The sequence below is a fragment of the Acipenser ruthenus genome, chromosome 3 (assembly GCF_902713425.1).
Source record: "Acipenser ruthenus chromosome 3, fAciRut3.2 maternal haplotype, whole genome shotgun sequence".
In the NCBI taxonomy this organism is placed as follows: domain Eukaryota; kingdom Metazoa; phylum Chordata; class Actinopteri; order Acipenseriformes; family Acipenseridae; genus Acipenser; species Acipenser ruthenus.
In genome coordinates, this window is record NC_081191.1 from 60,785,952 (window position 1) to 60,806,227 (window position 20,276).

The 20,276-nt window shown below is 39.4% G+C and overlaps 1 protein-coding gene across 4 annotated transcripts in view; it reads left to right on the plus strand.

Annotated features, from left to right (window-relative positions):
• Positions 1–20,276, plus strand: part of LOC117394233 (dnaJ homolog subfamily C member 13-like) — a 92,430-nt gene that overhangs the window by 49,803 nt on the left and 22,351 nt on the right. For all 4 annotated transcript variants that reach the window (XM_034921142.2, XM_033992326.3, XM_034921141.2 and 1 more), the window contains 22 exons: positions 707–769; positions 887–988; positions 1,208–1,312; positions 3,034–3,236; positions 3,511–3,595; positions 5,666–5,820; positions 6,513–6,558; positions 6,821–6,975; positions 7,331–7,532; positions 8,006–8,121; positions 11,368–11,446; positions 12,468–12,603; positions 12,807–12,991; positions 14,283–14,357; positions 14,673–14,792; positions 16,053–16,232; positions 16,557–16,724; positions 17,090–17,203; positions 17,660–17,776; positions 17,907–18,084; positions 18,717–18,808; positions 19,077–19,176. In XM_034921142.2, the coding sequence (XP_034777033.1) occupies positions 707–769; positions 887–988; positions 1,208–1,312; positions 3,034–3,236; positions 3,511–3,595; positions 5,666–5,820; positions 6,513–6,558; positions 6,821–6,975; positions 7,331–7,532; positions 8,006–8,121; positions 11,368–11,446; positions 12,468–12,603; positions 12,807–12,991; positions 14,283–14,357; positions 14,673–14,792; positions 16,053–16,232; positions 16,557–16,724; positions 17,090–17,203; positions 17,660–17,776; positions 17,907–18,084; positions 18,717–18,808; positions 19,077–19,176 (2,776 nt within the window). The remainder of the gene's footprint in view (positions 1–706; positions 770–886; positions 989–1,207; positions 1,313–3,033; positions 3,237–3,510; positions 3,596–5,665; positions 5,821–6,512; positions 6,559–6,820; positions 6,976–7,330; positions 7,533–8,005; positions 8,122–11,367; positions 11,447–12,467; positions 12,604–12,806; positions 12,992–14,282; positions 14,358–14,672; positions 14,793–16,052; positions 16,233–16,556; positions 16,725–17,089; positions 17,204–17,659; positions 17,777–17,906; positions 18,085–18,716; positions 18,809–19,076; positions 19,177–20,276) is intronic.

A 20,276-nucleotide genomic window follows, 5' to 3' on the forward strand; every position in this document is an offset into this window, starting at 1 on the left:
TTTTAAAACCTCGTGAGGATGCGTGACTGATCAGCTACTGATTGTTTAACTAACTGACAGTCACGCATCCTTATTAAACTTGTGCAGACTCTGGCCGAGGGGTAATAACATAATTAATAGCTAGCTAACCCCTCGGCCAGAATATAAAAGCCTGCAGCTTTCTTTGTTAGGGGAAGGGTGCAGAGTGGAGAACGTGTGGGGAGAGGAGGTAGTAAACACAGAGAAATAACAAGTGCTAGACGTGCTGGAATAAACCAGCACAATACTTGTTAGTGTTTATTGTTTGTTTGTTTGTTTGTTTGGCCAACGTGCCCTTTTGTGTAGTTTTGTTTAAATCTTTTATTTATATTATTTAATAAACAGACTGAATGCCGTAGCATTTCTGTTTTGCCCCACTACTTCCTGGAGTTGAGTCTGTGTTTCTGGTCTGACATCACCCCTGCAAAGCCATCCTGTTCACAGGAGGGTACTTAGAATAACTGCAGAAAATACATATCAAGTGGTAAAGAACATGATTCTGTAGTTCTTGTTTTTTGCACTTTTAAGTCACAAATATATAGTGGCACACGGTCCATTTTACAGCACATTTTGCATGGGGATAATAACTGTTACCCCTGCCCTAAAACCTGGATGGAAATTAGCTATATGTTGGCTACAGACCAGTTAGTATAGATTACATGCCATCTCTAACTCTTTCTGTTTACAGTGTACTGACAGACTTGAGAGAGACAGACTTATCCTATTCCTAAACAAACTCATTCTGAACAAGGTGAGCAAACCATTTGTATTCTCTTGTTTGTATAATTGTTATTGGTACTGCTTAACAACATTTATTTCACCGGACTGTTTATATCTGCCCTCACTAGTTGCCATTTTGGTTTTGCAGAAAAATGTGAAGGAAGTTATGGATTCCAATGGTGTTCGCATTCTTGTGGATTTACTTACACTGGCTCATCTTCACACAAGCAGGGCTACAGTGCCACTGCAGGTAAGGGTTTAGAACTTTACAGTGCTTCAGCTTGTGTAGCTTGAGGTTCTAATTTTATCTATGAATCTCTTTGCATTTACTTTCATTGGGGTTATGGATCCTGCAAGACCTCCACAAAATGGTTGAAATCAGCACATTGAAGACAAAAAATGTGTTGAGATATTAACACCATTTGGATTTTGCTTATACAAAGTTGTGGACTACTTTTCTGTTTCCTAGAGTAATGTTATTGAAGCTTCGCCTGATATGAAGAGGGAAAGTGAGAAGGAATGGTACTTTGGGAATGCAGATAAAGAAAGAAGAGGCCCGTTTAGCTTTGAAGAGGTAATTACTATGCTAACCTTTCATTAATAAGAATAACTTTTAATTGAATATGCTTAACTTTTCATTATTATCACTTCTGCTGTTGTATACATTGTAAAATTATGCAATCCTAGAGGGTTGTCATGTATTAAAGTAAGATTGCTCTTTTGTTAATTTGCATCATATTAACTTTTGTTATTTTTTAAGTCCCCACCTGAAATACTAAAAGCACAGTATGTTTCCAACATTCTGTCTCAATGGACAAGATAAAACAGGGATGGAAATAAGCTCCTATTGCATAATTTTCACATATACCAGGTTTTACTACAAGCTTGATTAGCCCCAGTGTATAGATAACACGCCCAGTTGTATCTTATTAACCCCTTCATCCCCAGATGTAAAAATGAAGGTGCATGCCAGGTACCAGATTTTGAAATAATTAATTTGCTATTTTTATCCCTGAATTGTTATAAAATACTATTAGAAAGAAAATAAAACATACATAAATGATAGATACAATATATAACATTTCCATTAACCCTTTAAGCCCCTGTATGCCAGTAAAATAAGTAGGACACACACATTTGCTATGTACTTTTAGTTTTTTATGACCAATAAATATTTATTTTTGAAAAGAATAACACAAACATACACAATAAAAAAATGTTTTTTGTAAATAGGAATGCATTCAATGAACAATAAAATAAACAATTTATTTGTATACAGTACAATACATACAAAACACAAGATAAAAATTGTTTTTATAAACAGTTTCTGTAAACAATAGCATTCACAATATTACTATATGACACATACTCACAGGAATGTGAACACCCTGAAAGCATGCAGAGATGAACGGCAGGGTGTAATGCTCCATTGAAAGCATGCAGAGATGAACAGCAGGGTGTATTTCTCTATTGAAAGCATGCAGAGATGAACGGCAGAGTGTATTTCTCTATTGAAAGCATGCAGAGATGAACGGCAGGGTGTATTGCTCTATTGAAAGCATGCAGAGATGAACGGCAAGGTGTACTGCTCTATTGAAAGCATGCAGAGATGAACGGCAGAGTGTATTGCTTTACTGAAAGCATGCAGAGATGAACGGCGGGGTGTATTGCTCTATTGAAAGCATGCAGAGATGAACGGCAGGGTGTACTGCTCTATTGAAAGCATGCAGAGATGAACGGCAGTGTATTGCTTCATTGAAAGCATGCAGAGATGAACGGCAGAGTGTATTGCTCTATTGAAAGCATGCAGAGATGAACGGCGAGATGTATTGCTGTGTTGCTGTACACTCCAGTGCAAAATCAAAGGATGGTTTCAGCTCCAGATCTTCTTCATCATCATCTTTTTCACAAAATAAAACCTTCTTTTAAAATTATTGTTTTCAGAACCCCCCGATCACGCATTAAACTCTTCTTTACTTCCAGTGTCTGAATCAACCTTGTATGTTGATGTATTTCATTTGCAATAACAATCAAGTTATAAAAATGTAACATAAAAGTAAACTAGTAATGCTGCAAATAAACAGTAACGAAATGAAAGTATATACTTTGTATACACCTTTAGATGGTTTGCTGGTATATCGTCCATTCTTCTCAATGCAAACACAGATGCAGGGGATGTTTGCACAGAATGTGATTGGATAAAAATGTCACCAGACACGTGTACCAATGTTGAACACTGGTTTGGCTTCTAGGTCTTGAGTGTTTGATCACAGCACCAATTCTTCCCGATTTTAGATGCAAGAATTCTGGAAGTCCAATGTGCTGACTCCAAAAACGCGATGCTGGGCACAGGGCATGGACGGCTGGCGCCCGTTACAGGCTATCCCCCAGCTAAAGTGGTGCCTCCTGGCTACGGGACAAGCTGTGCTGAATGAGACAGACCTGGCCACTCTTATTCTCAACATGCTTATCACCATGTGTTCGTATTTTCCCAGCAGGTACAGTGCAGTCTTCTTTTTTGTTTTTTTTTGTTTTTTTTATAATGGGTTAGTGGTGCATTCGTGGTGTCTCACATTTAGTTAGCTCACAATAATGCTTCATACAGAAATGACAGGATTTGTATTGCATGATTTAACATGATTCTGTAATTACTGTGGGCCATTTACAGTAAATGCATAATTTGTGACATCATTTGTGGTTATATAATCGAGAGAGAGAGGAAAGCAAGCTTGGAGTATGCCATGGTCTGCTAATGCCTTATTGTGCCCTCAGGGATCAAGAGAACGCAATCATCAGACCTCTTCCACGGGCTAAAAGGCTCCTTTCTGATAACACTTGTCTTCCTCATATTGTTCAGGTAAGCATTCATGCCATTTAACATTTATTATGATATATGACAGCACACAGTGAATGTTTCACATCAGCCCTTTTCTGTCTTCTTTTGACCTAACCTGACTCTCTGTATTAGCCAAAAAGATAACATCTGATCCTAATCATCTGGGTCTAACTCAAATAAATTTAAACTGAGAAAAAACATTTTAGTACATGATGCATTGTGTGGTACAGTGGTTTGCCTGACCTTTTTTTTTTTTTTTTTTTTTTTTGGACTAGTTTGGTTTCCAAGTTATAACATACCCCTGCTTTGATCAAGTTTATAAAAAACAATGAAAAAAACAAGCTATCATTTTTTCATAGCCTGTAATTTAGAAAAGAACAACGACGTAATATAAACAAATGTTATTAATTTACATTATTTCATCCCCCTGTATCATCGTTTACAAAAAAGGGAAAAAAAACAGGCTGCAGTTTTTTAAACATAGTTTAGACAAGAACAACATTGTATTCAAATTTATGTTGGTGGATTATGCTTGTGCAGGACGACGATACACATCATGCAATTTGATTAGGCTACACAAAAAGCTTTGGTCTCAAGCTCTAGGATTCAATGGGCTTTGGACACCTTGTTTTGTTTTGAAACCCTGCTTTGTAAATTTGCAATGAAAGACAAAAAATAAACCAAAATGCAGTCCTCTCATTTTTCAGTGAAAAGAGAAACATAACATAGTTGAAAGAGTTATAGGAAAATTATTAGAGTGTAATTTTATAGTGAAACTTCTGTAGTTGTGTGGAGGCTTGACGATTACTTTCAAAGTGCCGAGGTTCAGGTGAATCTACTAGAAGTTTGTCTTGCTGATAGTGATGGGGGAAGTATCAGGACCAAATGGAGAGATGATGGTGTGGTTACTTGACTTGAACATTCAGCAATTCTTTCTGTATTAATTGCAAAGTAAAAATATCAAAAATGAATTGAGCAGTCTTTTACTGTCTATGGTTAAATACTGATTTCAAACAATGTTGGGAGACGTGTACAGACAGTGAAATACGCGCCATGCGACCAGAGGTTCAGTAACAACAAAAATATACACTTTTTTTATAACAATTAAAAGTAGGCCGCCTTCTGTCAAAGGTTGCTGAAGACGTTTATATAAAAAAAAAAAAAAAAATCCACACAGCGCGGTCACCACTCAAACAATTAGAGGTTAAAAATCCACACAGCGCGGTCACCACTCAAACAATTAGAGGTTAAAAATCCACACAGCGAGGTCACCACTCAAACAATTAGAGGTTAAAAATCCACACAGCGAGGTTTTTTTTTTGGTACACAGGTGTACCTCGTAATGTATCTCGTTGCAATAAATACGTAGCGCAAATGTTGAACAATTCTCTATTTAAAAAATAAAATAAAAATGATTTATCCAATTTGAAATGCCAAAGTTAAATATCACCATACTGCTGGAACCCAATTTCAAGCCAAGGGGTTGATGAGGGCCACCTTATGCTGTCAAGCCAATGTTCTCAAGCTTCTGAACCCCAGTGGATGAAGCCCAGCCTGGCTTGTGTCTGCCTGGTGGGCACTTGACCAGTAGGGGTCGCTGAAGCTTGATAAGCTGAACTATCCCCAGTTGATTTTCCTCCCTAACTCTCTAAGACCAATCTAGTGGTCAGGGTCCCTTGATCAGATTGGTAACACTGTGTAAACCATGCTTGTATGACTCACCCTGAAGACTACACGGTGATACTTTTAGTAGGTGGACCACTGGGGACCCTTTGGATTTGATTAAAATATCATTGATGAATCAAAATAAAAATTGATCAACATATGCTTTTTTATTGGTTGAATTTGTATTTTTCCTGAAACACTTTTCCCCAGGTAAAAAGTATATTAAATGGGTCTTTTTGTTGAGCAAAGTAACAATGTTTGTGGTTTGATCTTGTATAGATAACCAATACAATCCATTTGCTATTTGGTGTTATGCATACTCATTTTTTTTATTTGAATCATGGTGCATTTCTGCGTTGTAAGCAATGACAGAATACTTTTAGATTTCTTCATGTGTAAATTCTTCTCTTTTTTTGTCTTTTCAAGCTTTTGCTTACCTTTGACCCTATCCTGGTTGAAAAAGTTGCCAATGTATTGCATCACATCATGCAAGATAACCCCCATTTACCTCGCATGTACCTCAATGGGGTCTTCTTCTTCATCATGATGTACACAGGCTCCAATGTGCTCCCTATAGCAAGGTAAGAGGGCTGTGTGCTGTGCTTGTGTGTCAAAAGTATTCAGCCAAATAGTATAAAGCTTCTCCTCAAAATAACTAGTTATAGTACAGCACAGGTGTATAATGATTGCATGACTGATGATTTTATTCTCATTTAGTAAAACACAATCATTACCGAGCGCCGCCTGGGTGGGGAGGGTTCAGGTCGGCAGGGTAATCCTCGGTTCACCGCGTACCATCGTCTCCTGTAGCTGATAGGGCGCCTGCGTGTCTGCTGTAGAAGCCACTCAGATCTGTGTTCTCCTCCGGCACTATGGGTCTGGTGGCTTCGCTGTAGACCTGCAGCGCAAAAAAAGACGGCTTGTCAAGACACGTTTCGGAGGACACGTGTGTCTGCCGGCATGTCCTGAGTTGGCACGGGAGTTGCAGCGGTGAACCAGGATAAAAATAATAATTGGACATTCCAAATTGGGGAGAAAACCAAGGTAAAAAAAACCATTGGCGACGACTAAATTTATATTAAAAAAAAAAAAAAAAAAAAAAAAAAAATCACACACAATCACTTGTTGTACTCAAACAGATTTTGGGCACTGTACTACCCTCCCAGCAGCTCAAATAATGGACGAGGAACTCTGCAGATGAAGAATAATGACACTGAACTTTAAAAAGTGTTTTCTGTTGCATAGGCTTTGTATTTATTTTACTTATTTCTAGGTTCCTGAAGTACGCTCACCTGAAGCAGGCCTTCAAGTCTGAAGAGGTCAGCAGCCCTGGTTTCTATTTTTTATTTATGTATTTAGTTATGTATTTTTTTATTATTTGTGTTAAAGATCAAAGACAATATTCATAAGCATAAGTCTTTATTTTCAGCACCCTATTTTAAATGTAGCATTGTTGTGCTTTACACTACATTGTCATGCGTTTAATACCAGTGTGGAGGTCATGGGCTATTAGTGGTTTATGACTATTTTGTCAGTTTTTTTTAAATCATTTTTTCCAATTTTTTATTTTACTTAATTTAGGCAAAAAGTCAGGATATCGTACAAAGGAGCATCCTTGGCCACATTCTTCCTGAAGCCATGGTCTGCTACTTGGAAAACTATGAACCAGAAAAATTTTCTGAGATTTTCCTGGGGGAATTTGACACTCCGGAAGCCATTTGGAGCAGTGAAATGAGGTAGAGATTCCTGTGCGCTCTCTTGGTAATGATATCTGTCAGCTAAATCATTTGCTCCATTTGGAAACTGCAGCATTAAGATGTTAAATAAACTTTGAATTTGTCTGCCTGACTCTTTCTGAAGTGCTAAAACAGCTGAACTTTTTTAATTTTTGTAGAGCTGTTTTGTGTATAACATTTGTAAGGTCCCTTGCCTGGGTTGCCTGTACATGAATAACTATTTCTGTACCAGATGTTTTTTTTTTTTTTTTTACCCACAACTTCAGACAAATTCTAAGGTAAAATTCAAGTAGTGTTCTTGCAGGTTTTCAAAACTCAAGTAACATCTTTTCTTATTTTTTTTTTCTTTTTGTAGGCGTCTAATGATCGAGAAGATTGCTGCCCACCTTGCTGATTTCTCTCCCCGTCTTCAGAGCAACACCAGAGCACTTTACCAGTACTGCCCCATCCCTTCCATCAACTACCCTCAGCTTGAGAATGAACTCTTCTGTAACATCTATTACCTCAAACACCTTTGTGACGCACAGAGATTCCCAGACTGGCCCATCAAAGAACCTGTGAGTTCTTACCGCATCATCATCTCTTTCTTTGATACCATATATATTCAGCATTCTTCTGAAAGCTGGGTTTTCTTTCAATTATTTATGTATTTATTTTTGTTTGCCATGAAAGCCTCATGAGATCCATCAGTCTAATTTTAAAGGGTATTCTGGAAGGCTGGAGAAACATTGAAATCATGTAACATACTCTCTTTCTGTATATCAAAGCTGTAATTGGTTTTAAATTTTAGGGCAATTAAAATAATTTACTTGTACGTAAACCTTAAAAATAATTTTAAATAGTTATATTTTTAGTATATCGATTATGTGCATGCCCAAAAAGATGTCCAAAAAAATAAAGGCACTTTGTATTTAAGGCCGTTCTACATATTTTGGAAACTAATTAGCATAGGTACAATTTTGCTACTAGGAGTTTTAGCCCTATGATAGGTCCCTTTTTCTAAACCATTTTTGTTGTATTGTCTATCCAGGTGAAACTCCTCAAAGATACGCTTGAATCATGGAAGAAGGAAGTGGAGAAGAAGCCACCTTCAATGTCTGTAGATGATGCTTATGAGGTTCTAAATCTTCCTAAGGGGCAAGGACAGTAAGTGTTCCAAATGGTGCATCCCCATTCAATTTAAAAATGCATACTTAAGCATTATACATCATTGAGTAATTTACAACCAGTTTGATCTCTCCATTGAGAAAGATTATGCAAACATACACTACGGTTTGCCTTTCAAGTACAAAATGTAACCATTACCATATTACCTTCGAAAGACCCGAAACCTAAATAAGATATATCTAGGCTTGCTACTTTTTGATTTTAACCCTTTGCGGTCCATTTATTCAGCGTGTCTCAGGCGTGTCAGATCCAATTTATTTTCACACGTGCAGTTTATTTTAGACGCACTGTTTAAAAGTGTTTTTTTTTCACAGTAAAACAGGTTTAAAAGCCACTGCATATCAACAGGACACTCAGTACTGCATCTCCAGCCCTGCCCCACCCCTTGTTCGCTGTATTTTTCACATACCTCTTCATAGTCGTGCATACTGATAAATCATCTCCTGATCACTCGTTTTATCTCCAAACTCCTCAATAATGCGATCTAAGTCATTACTTTATTACTATAACATCTCAAAAAGCTTTGCAAATGTTTGTGATATTCTTTTAGCGCTGGATACAGAAGCAGCTGTCTTGTTTGTTTATGTCCATGTTATCTCTGTGGTGCCGAGGCTATGTGTATTGCTCAGATCCGCCCCTTTTTTTTTCGGCTTCTCTCGTCTCCTATCGGTCTCACTCGGCCATTGAATGGTTTTCTCAGCTTTTTCCGGAGAAAAAACGACTAGAGACCTGTGTTTTATGTCTTTTTGATGAAGTCGGACAGGGTCACCGTACCAGGACCGAGGTTACCGCACCAGTGCCGACCTGATGCTAAGGTCATCGAACTGGTATCAAACTGACCCGGTGCTAAAGTCAACGAACTGATCCGATACCGGACCATACTGACCCAGTGCTAAAGTCACTGCACTTCTGCCTGGGGCCAGAGCACGCCAAGGAGGCACTGTCAAACCGCAGTTTTTGCAAGGCTTTGTGCACTTTTCTCTAAGCACACGCTGGAGTAACGCTTCTCCCACAGCTCTCTGCGTCCTTACTTCTGCACAGCGCTCTTCCCCATCACCCTCTGTTAGAGTGGTGGCTGTGTTCTTACCCCATTGCTCTGTGCCAAGGGAGACCAGATGACGCACCCAGGAGAGTAGCCCATGCAGGAAACTTGGAGCAGATGGAAAAGCTCTGGGCCGCTGTTACCCACCAAGAAACAGTTCTTGCAGAGTTACTGCATGACACTTTGGCGCCACCTGCCTCGTCTGCCACCTTGGGGCCCCAGGCGGGTGAACAGGAGCTGGCATTCCTGTCTGAGGACATGGAGTCCAGCAGCACGTCCCTTGCTGTTAAGCTCTCCCTGTCGGCAGAGGTTCCACCACTGATTTAAGAGGGTCACTGCAATATTGCAGCTGCCCTGGCCTACAGCTAGTAAAACAGGGCAGTCCATCTCTCCCGCCCCCCCCCCCCCCCCCCCCCCCCCATGCACCAAGATTATCTTTTTGAAATCCAGTCGTCCTGGGATCATCCGACTACAACATTTCTCATGCTGTTTCCCGGTCGATGGACACCCTATATAGAGTACCTGATGCGGAGAAGCTGGTGGAGGTTTCGTTTGCCACCTTGGTACAGGTGCCTAATTTAGGCAAGAACGCTACCTGCCCAACAAGCAGTGCTGGGTCTCGGAGGTGATCGTCAAGCGTGTCTATTCAGCCAGTGCGTTTGCTGCACGGCTAGGCAATTATAATAGTATTCTGGTAGCCTACCAGTCCTATTCGCTGAGGTCCCTTTCTGACAGTCACAGGCCCTCACCAGAACAGCTGGATGAGCTGCGCCTAGTTAATAAGAACCTGCTACGTGTGTCAAAGCTCAACGGGCAGGCTGTAGGCAGGAACCTGGCTGCTCTGATACCTGCACGTAGGCAGCTCTGGCTTACTCTGGCTTTCCCAGGCATGCGTGTCTGACGGGGACAAAGCTCCGCTGATGGATGCACCTATTACACCAGGGCATATGTTTGGTCCTGCAGTGGACGAGGTGCTGCAGCACTCTCACCGCACGCTTGAATCCATGAAGGAGCTGGTTCGCTTGCTTCCCAAGGGACCACCTCCAGTGCTCAAACCAGCGGCAAAGTGGCGCCCTATGCCCCAGCAGCCTCAAAGACCGGTGCTCAGAACCGGCCAGAATTGGGTGTCCTGGGCATGCGCCCTCTGCAGGCCTGGTTCAACAGCATGGTTTTTCAGCCCATGTTCAACCATAATCGCCTATTGAGTGTCTCGTCACTGTTTAAAGGCACTCTCTTGGTGAAAACAGCCTGGCGGTGTTACCAGAAGGGAGGTCATCGCCACAGACGCGTCCAACCCAGGCTCGGGTGCTATGTGGAATGGCAGGGGGTTTGAGGGAGACGTGTGCTTGTCTGTACAGACAACAGTGGTGGCTTACATCAGCCAGTCTCCATCGTGTGGCCTGCAAGCTTTTGCTCATGTCAACTTCGGGGGCTTTATTCCAGGGTGCATCTGTCAAGGACATTTGCAATGCAGCGGTGTGGGCTACTCCCCATACCTTTACTAGGTTTTACAGACTTAATGTCGTGGAAACCCTGGTTTTGGAACTAGAGTGTAAGGGTCGACTGAGAAGCTGCCCTTAACAACACAGGCATAAAGGTGAGTTTCTCCCTCCATTTTTTAGCCCTAGCTACTTGTTATTGGGGTTCCGTATGGTAACGCACAAGGCAGCCTCTCGGGTAAGCCTTGTAGCATTCCAGCCGTTCTGCAATATTGCCCTTGCGATGGCTTTGGTACACTTATCCTTACGTTAATGGTTACATTTAGTACTTGAAAGGGAACATTAGGTTATTATCATAACCTGGTTCCCTGAAATAGAAATGTAACCATTAACCTTCAAGGTCGCTGTGTCACAGGCTCAAGGAGCAGCTTTGATATATCTTATTCAGGTTTCAGGTCTTTTGAAGGTAAATACCCATACGGTAATGGTTACATTTCTATTTCAGGGAATCAGGGTTATGATAATAACCCAACATTTTGATGTTTTTATATTTTGTAGTTTTATGTAGTTAGAACTAGTCTACCTTATTATATTATGTGTGTGCCCTTTTTTTAATTACCACCATCTATGTTAATTACCCAAGTTTGGAAACTGATTGTAGTTATATTACTCTGATGAATGGGCTAGTGAAACTTTTGTGCTTAACTGGAGTTTTTATAAGTTGTGCCTGTGTTTTACTTGTAGACATGATGAGAGCAAAATTAGAAAAGCTTACTTCAGACTGGCACAAAAATATCACCCGGATAAGAATCCAGAAGGCAGGGTAAGTTGTCTGCTTATATAAACCTTTACTGAGCAGGATTATCTGCCTCTTAATAGGGATACATGCATGGCTAGGAAGGGTTATACTTATAAGTGAGGAAAAAGGAAACAGACCAAGAAAAAAGTATACGTAGCGAAGTACTGAGGGGATGCAGTGGGTGTAGGGGTTGGAGCGGGAGGGGGTGGGGGGAGGGAGAGGTGTTAAAGAGTTTGCGGATATCTGAGATTTTAGAAGAGGAGAGGCAAAGTCATCAGAGGAGATAGAGGAGGGAGGAGGAAGGGAGGAGGATTAAGGAGGGAGGAGGATTAAGGAGGGAGGAGAAGGTAGAGAATATTTTACATGGGTTGTTAGTGGAGGCTTTTTCTCCACGTACACACGTCTCAGTCGAGAGGAGGCCAGTCAAGAGCTTGCGTTTAACATTCAAAATGATTAAGGGTATTGAGAGTAACTAATTAAAACTTTTAATTAGAACAGTGGTTTTGTCTTTCTACCTAGCAACATGACCGTAGACCCTGAAAAAATAATCGGGTTGTTGACAGTTTGTGTGAGCCGTAAACGTGGCTGTGTGTAGTAATCCGATTGTGGCACTGGTACAGTAGTTTAATATTAGACACACTGGTGCATACGACACACCAGAGTATTAGTTGCTCCCCCCCTTTTGAGGGCCCCGCAGAAATACCTAGAAAATTGACTTGTGCAACGTTTTTTACGGTAATTTATTGTAGGAATAAATTTGAGAATTTATCCTAGATTGTAGTTAATCCATTCACTCTTGCAATTCAATATAAGAACACAATACATTTAATTGTAAAGCTATACTTTTTGATTAGTTGGGATTGGCAATATTAGAGCGGAACCCTGGAGGTCTGATCAGAAAAAACTATTGTAAAATAAATATGTGATTGTTATTATACTTGGGCCCTACAAATGGCTGTTTCTTGATACCTTAACTGAATTTGATTGGTGAAATGCAGATCAACTTAAAACTACCCTAAGTATAATACATTGTCTTTCCATACAGGATATGTTTGAGAATGTGAATAAAGCCTATGAGTTCTTGTGCACAAAATCAGGGAGAATTGTGGACGGTCCAGACCCAGAGAATATAATTCTTATACTGAAAGCTCAAAGCATCCTCTTCAACAGGCACAAAGAAGGTAGGCTACTATGGGCAGGGTACTAACAGACCTCAATATGTACTTGAATTGCGCTGAACAATCAGGCCTAAACCCATATCGCTGAGATTATATCTACAGTACATATTCATGTTAGCTATTATGGTCCTGTGTCACTTACAAAAACACATTGAGTTTTTTTTACATTATGAATTCAAGAGTGTCTCTGTCTTTGTACTTTCCAGACCTGGAGCCCTACAAGTATGCAGGCTACCCAATGCTCATCAAGACCCTCACCATGGAAACTACAGACGACCAGCTCTTTTCCAAGACTTCCCCTCTTCTACCAGCTGCTGCTGAACTGGCCTTCCACACTGTAAATTGCTCGGCTCTTAATGCAGAGGAGCTGCGAAGGGAGAATGGAATAGAGGTAAATATATAATAACGTTTGCATCAGTTATAATATATAAACCTTTTCGCAATATCGCTCTCTAAATAATTAGGGTTTTTTCAAATTAGTGGAGTTTATTAAGCCTGCAATCACACAATACACAAATAAAACAATTACACAGTCAATATTACACTAAAATAGCATTACAATAAAACCAAGGTATTAGGCAACAATTTATAAATTAAATGTCAGTTAATTTAGCTTCAGTATGTACTGACGTTACAACAAAGCATGCACAAATTACACCAAACCCACGATAACCTAGCTATGCCCTAATGAAGATAGGAATAAAGAATTATAATTGTTAAACTCCTGATGAGACGGTCGGGATCTTGATGAACAGTGCAGCCTTTTGTTTTCTTCTCACGTCAGCTAGCGCAATCTTAGTAGATTCATTCTGAGCAAATATTAAGAGTCATGGCTTTTATACTGTTTCAAGCAAAGAAAATATCTACAACTGTGTTTGGCGCTGGTCCTAAGATAAATGGTGTTTGCCTGGCACCATCTTCCAGAATTCAGACTCATTATAATCAAGTCAAGAAGGAAAAGATTTTAAAATGATATAACTCTTGCTATGTTTTTATATTTTCTTCTACATCTGTTACATTGCCCTGTCAGAGTGCATCCCTGTTTTAAGGTTGTAAATAGTTTCTGTTTTGTCTAGGAGATTTGTCTAGTAATATTCTGCGATTGTGGGGGATGAGTGTGAAACCTCATATTTCGTGCTGATGTGAAAAATATTCCTAATTTGTGGTTCCTTTCGTCTAGTATTGTTGGCATTAATTGTAACTTGTTGTTCGTGCTTCGTACTCCGCCAGGGGCCACCTTTGCCTACTTTGTTTGATTAACCGTCACAACCTTTGATATCTCACAGTAACAGACACAGACAACAATCACCAGACTCAGCGTCTCTGTGCATGGGGCCTTTCTTATTAGTTAAAGGAATGTAGAGACCTGTAGTAGATTCCTGCTAAATAAAGCTGTATTATCTACAGCACTTAAAGAAGGCTTTACAGCCGAAATGTTGACTACTACCCCATGTTTGAGTCTCAGTTACCCAAATACGACAAACATTTACCAACAATTACAACAACTGGATATCGCAAATCTGTGTAATTGTATGTAGTTTATATATTTTTTGGTGTATACTTAAGTTGTATCTATATGCAGTAGGAGGACTTCATATTTACAGTATACCTAGCGAAGTACTGAGATGAAACATCTAATTTCTGATCTGACCCTGAACCTAAGAGGAGATTATTTTCACCAGGTGTTACAGGAGGCCCTCTCTCGGTGTGTAGCAGTACTCACCGCATCAAGCAAACCAGACGATATGGCTGTCCAGGTAAGCAGAACACCACACTCCCGATACTGATTAAACATGCTATTAAAGTAAACACAGGCAGCATTTTATATATGTGGTCTATCTTTTATAATGGTAAATACCTATAATGTTAGTAAGTAATACAATGCCAAGGATACTCTCAGTACTGTAGATTTACAGTATTTTATATGGACAGTTGTAGGATATTAAAAAGATATGTTGCCTTCTAGAAATTTGAAATTGTCAAACAAATGGTGTCAGTCACTTGACTTTCATTGTGTATAAAGATTCTGTAAAATTTGCTGGTCAAAACATCTTGATAACATTGCCTTATAGGTGTGTGGGCACATATACAAGTGCTACAGCGTGGCTGCTCAGTTTGAGGAGTGCCGGGAGAACATTGTTGAACTTCCCAACATTATCCGGGACCTCTGCAGAGTTCTCTATTATGGAAAGGTGAATTGCAAAGTTAATTTTATAAAATGCCATATTCCAATGACCAAGGCTGCCACGTTGAAAGTTTTTTTTCAGAAGTGTAAACTGAACGACACAGTTTTTCAATGGTTCAGTAAACATTACTTCACATTTTCAACAATATAGTGAGGTAGGAAATAAAATAGATAAGAAAGTTTTTGCACACATGAATTAGTGGTTATATATTATTATTATTATTTGTTTATTTAGCAGACGCGACTTTATCCAAGGTGACTTACAGAGACTAGGGTGTGTGAACTATGCATCAGCTGCAGAGTCACTTACAACTACGTCTCACCCGAAAGACAGAGCACAAGGAGGTTAAGTGACTTGCTCAGGGTCACACAATGAGTCGGTGGCTGAGGTGGGATTTGAACCAGGGACCTCCTGGTTACAGGCCCTTTTCTTTAACCACTGGACCACAACGCCCCCTTATATATCATCACTGGAAATGGAAACAACAACTCATTATTGAACTTCGCCTTCCTTTTTTCTATACAAGTTCCTAATTGAGAGGAAACAAAAAATGAGCAATTTAAACCTCCACATGAATATTCATAGGGTGGCGTGGTGGTTAGCACTGCTGCCTCACAGCTCCAGGGTCCTGGGTTAGATTCCGGCCTCAGGGGTCTGTCTGTGTGGAGTTTGCATGTTCTCCCTGTGTTCACGTGGGTTTTCTCCGGGTACTTTGGTTTCCTCCCACAGTCCAAAGACATGCTGGCTAGGTGGATTGGCCTCTCTAAATTGTCCCTTAGTTGCCCTGCGATGGACTGGCATCTCGTCCAGGGTGTAGTTCCGCCATGCGCCCCTATGTGTGCCGGGTTAGGCGCTGGCTCAGCGCAACCCTCTATAGGATTAAGTGGTTACAGATAATGGATGGATGGATGAATATTCATTTGGCAGGATGTTGAGTGACCAAGTGCATTGAGTTTAACAGCCGCACGTGTACCAGTGCTGACATGCACATATGTAATGAAAAATACATCTACATGAAAAAAGCTAGGTTGCTTAATTATGAATGGAAATGCCATTGTGTCGGTATGCAGTATACAAATAATACAGATATATATCTGGTAGAAATGATGCAAACTTAATAATAGTTTATGGGTTTTCTAAATGTTTATTAGTAGTCAAGTAAACAGATGTGTTTACACATTTAAAGGTGTCAGCCTTACCAGTAACACAGGGTTAGATTTGGATGTATGAGCTTATGGTAAAAAACTATGATTGTTTCATTTGCAGAAAATTCCACGGATGGCTACCTTGGCCGTTGAATGTGTCAGCTCCTTCGCTGTGGATTACTTTCTCCAAACTCACATGTTCCATGCCGGGGTCCTCTGGCATCTCTTAGGCTATCTCTTCAACTATGATTACACTCTGGAAGAAAGTGGCATTCAGAAATGTGAGGATACCAACCAGCAGGTGAGTTACTCCATTTTTAATGGCTAAATTAATCAATAAATAAGTAATAAAGGGAATGTTTAAGCCAATCAGATTGCAGTTTTTCCAACTATTTACATACAATTACTGTTATAGAACACCTAAACATACTGTATAGTGCTAGTTAGGAAATCAGTTAATGCTTCTATGTGTTTATGTAGTGGATAGAGTACTATATTGCAGTGTAAAAGATATTGGTCCCCTACTCATAACTATTAAGACCAGTTTTATCTTTCATACTGACCTCAGATACTATGATTGTTGTCCTTTCATTTGTAATCTGGTTGTTTTTTCCTTCCCTAAAAGGAAGTGGCCAATAGCCTTGCCAAGCTTAGCCTGGTTTCTTTGAGTCGACTGGGCGGTTACATATTAGAAGAGGATGGCCCACCTGAAAATCCCACAGTACGGAAAAGCCTGGCTGCTATGCTTACTCCCTACATTGCCAGTAAATTATCTAAGACTACACCAACTGAGGTATGTGCAAATGTCTAACCCAAAATTAGGATTCATGACAATATGAACATTGTGTAATAGTCTCATGTAAAAAATGCTATATAATTCCAAAAAACTCCAAAAGGATTGTAACCTCTAACACAGACACATATGGATCTATTTAGATCTAAATGATGGCAGAACTGTTTAAAATCTGTTCTAGATGATTAGAACAGGGTGTACTAAGGTTACATTTAAGCGTTATATTTTTGTCTATACAAAAATCTAAAAATGTCAAGGAGGATCCCAATAAAGTGATTGAAATGACAGCAGTACTTTAGAGTAGACTGCACAGTCAAGTTTGATTAGTGCTGTGTTAACTAAATAACAAATGGTTTATTTTTCAGGTTCTCAAGCTGCTTAACAGCAACTCTGAGAATCCCTATTTGATCTGGAACAATGGCACCAGAGCAGAATTGCTGGAGTTCCTTGAAACTCAACAAGAGGGCATCATCAAAAGGGTAATGCGTTACAAACTACTCGTATATCAACTGATCCACTATGCAGAAACACACTTGGCACTGGCTAACTCAACAGCTGTAGGAATTGTTGTACTACTCAGAATACTCTTGTGTGACTTTACGATGAACATTTGGTAGTTTGGATCATTGTTTAAACGAGTCATAACTACGAGCTTACGAGGCAAACCTATCCTAGATGTAAAGGTGTCTGTGATCAATGCTATAATTCTGATAAGAGATTTTGTAATGTTACTTGTCTTTTTCTATTGTGTATGTATTGCTTGCTTTGATATTTGTAGTTGATCACTAAAATATTTCCACACTTGACGTAACTTCTGTAACCTGAGAAATGTGTCATAGCCTTGGCTGGGGCTAGTCTTGCAGTCTGCTTGTATACTGTTGACAAGCAAAACAATTTAACTTTTTAAATGCTCTTGTTTTCCACATGATTTACAGGGGGATTGTGATAAGAGTTTTGGAGCAGAGTTTGTGTTCAGTGAGCATGGTAAAGAATTGATCGTGGGGGAGATTTTTGTCAGGGTCTACAACGAACAACCTACATTTCCGTTGGAGGTGAGCATTTCACTTCTTACTTCATTTGTGTATTGCTAAAACATCCAAAATGTCCTGTTTCAAGATCTGTAAAAATGAATTGATATTGCTATACCTGAAAGTCTTCATCACATTTCTCTCCCTTGTACAGTTTCCAAAGGCCTTTGCTGCCAGTCTCTTGGATTACATTGGGTCACAGGCCCAGTACCTCCACACTCTGATGGCCATCACCCAGACTGGGAAGGTGGAATCAGATCAACATGGGGAAAGATTACGCTGGGTGGAAATGGCCCTGGAAGCTTTGAGAAACGTCATTAAAAACAACCCAGGTAAACATTGCTCTTCTAAAACATAGAGTACAGTAAAACTTGTCTAATCCAGCATCGCTTGGGACAGGAAAATGGTGCCAGATTATACAGTGCTGTACTATAAAATAAAGCTAAAAATGACAAACTATTTAAACACTTTCAAAACCACAGTTCATACAGTAGATGTACTGTCCAGGTATACCCTGTAACTCCAAGTATTGTATTCATTTAAATTTTACTTTCCCCATTAAGTAAAACATTTTTTTACTCTGCCATACCTGCAGGACATGTGGCTATTTACACAACATACTTAACAATAAACTTAGAAAATAAAAATCACTTGACTTGGTGCCAGACTGCACAGATTTACATTGATTTTAGGCAGACAAGACTTCCAAATAATGCTGTATTCCAGAATAGACAAGTTCAAGATTGTAGAGGGTATTACACCATTAATTTCAGTAGGGATCTGGTCAGGACACAAGACAGAATGCCAGTTTGAATTAGGCAGGGTTTTTTAATGCAGTATATGCTGACTGAAAGTACAGTAAGTAGAGCTATTTAATTGATAATAACCAGCTATTTTAGTTCCTTGAGTTTTCTGTCTGCTGGTATTTGGGTTTGTATTTAACTTTTTTTTTTTTTTTTTTAAGGATCAGAGACAGAATGCATGGGTCACTTTAAGTTGATATTCTCTCTACTAAGAGTCCACGGAGCTGGGATGGTGCAACAGCTGTCGTTGGAGGTAACCTTGTTCATAAGTTACTTCATTTCTAAACTCTGGGTGCCATGTTTAATCAGGAAGTATTATGGGATTTCATATGCAGGTTCTCAGAAGACAAGAAAAAAAAAGTATTTTTGGCATCTGTACATATCACAGTTAACATTCTGAATTACTGTTTCCTGATAATGATGATAATGCTTTAAAATACATTTAAATATTGCGTGAAGTTTCCTACTTTTATACTGCTACATTGCCTTTCACCTGAATCTTATCTTATCTCTGTTTCCAGGTGGTCAACATTGTCACAAGTAACCAGGAGTGTGTCAGTAATATTGCAGAGTCCTTGGTTCTTTCTAACCTTTTGCCCCTGCTGCATTCACTGCCATCAAGTAAGAAATCTTTGTTAGTTCATTCAGGGCTGGTTTACCACACAGGCATAACTTCCATGTGCCTGGGGCCCAAATGAAAACCTGTTTTTATATAAATATTACTGATTTACTCCATTATATATAGGGCTTGAACTTTTCAGTTTTTATTTTCCAAATCTCTGCCTCCCTTTAAATGCTGATTAGTCATTGTTAAGCTGTCTCTGCAGCCTAATAAACAGAAAACTATTAATTACAAACTGGGTTTAAGGAAAAAAAAATCTTTCTGACAAATTAAGGGGATTTTAAATTATGGACTTGCAATCAGTGTACTCTCTGTACTGGGTATTTTATGCTGAACAAAATCTGTTAGGACAACTCTGTTAAACGTGTGAAAATAACAAAAGCACAACAATAAAGTCGACGACTGCAAGAATGAAATGTAATTAGGATCAATGATTAGCAATTAACGTAATTTGTCGCAGCTGTTTGATATAAAAATGAAGCGAAACAGAATCAAACTCAGTCAAAATATGAAGGTAAAAACAAGTGACATTGTTTTGTAATTAACAGATTTTTCTGAGTTTAATTAGGAAAAAGAATCAGCTCAAAGTAAGTTTAAAGGGACGTCAAATAAAACCCGAAAACTTCAAGAAGCCCTAATTTTATATATATATATATATACATACACTGAGCATCAAAAGAAAAGTATCACTTTTATATTTGGATAAAATTCACTAGATGTGATCGAAAAATGACAAACTCTATTTTAGAGCAGGTGCAGTGACTTTTTATTGTGCTGATTACGAAGATGCTGCAAAATGATCTGTCGATCTTGGGGTGTTGTGACTCTTGGTCTCCCAGTTCGTGGCCTGTCATTGACAGAGTGTGTCTGGTTATAACGTCTCGCCAGGTTTTAAATTGCTGGCTGTGAGTACCCGACAGCGAGCCACAGTACGCTGCCCTAGTCCAGCCTCCAACCGATTGCACAAAGGCGGTGCTCTCTTGACAGGCGTGGCATAGTGTTTTTTTTTCTGTGATTTTCTTTATTGTTTTTATTCAAGCTTGCAATTCAACAGCTGAAATCACTCCATATCCAGTGTCCAATCAACTGTCTCACTAAT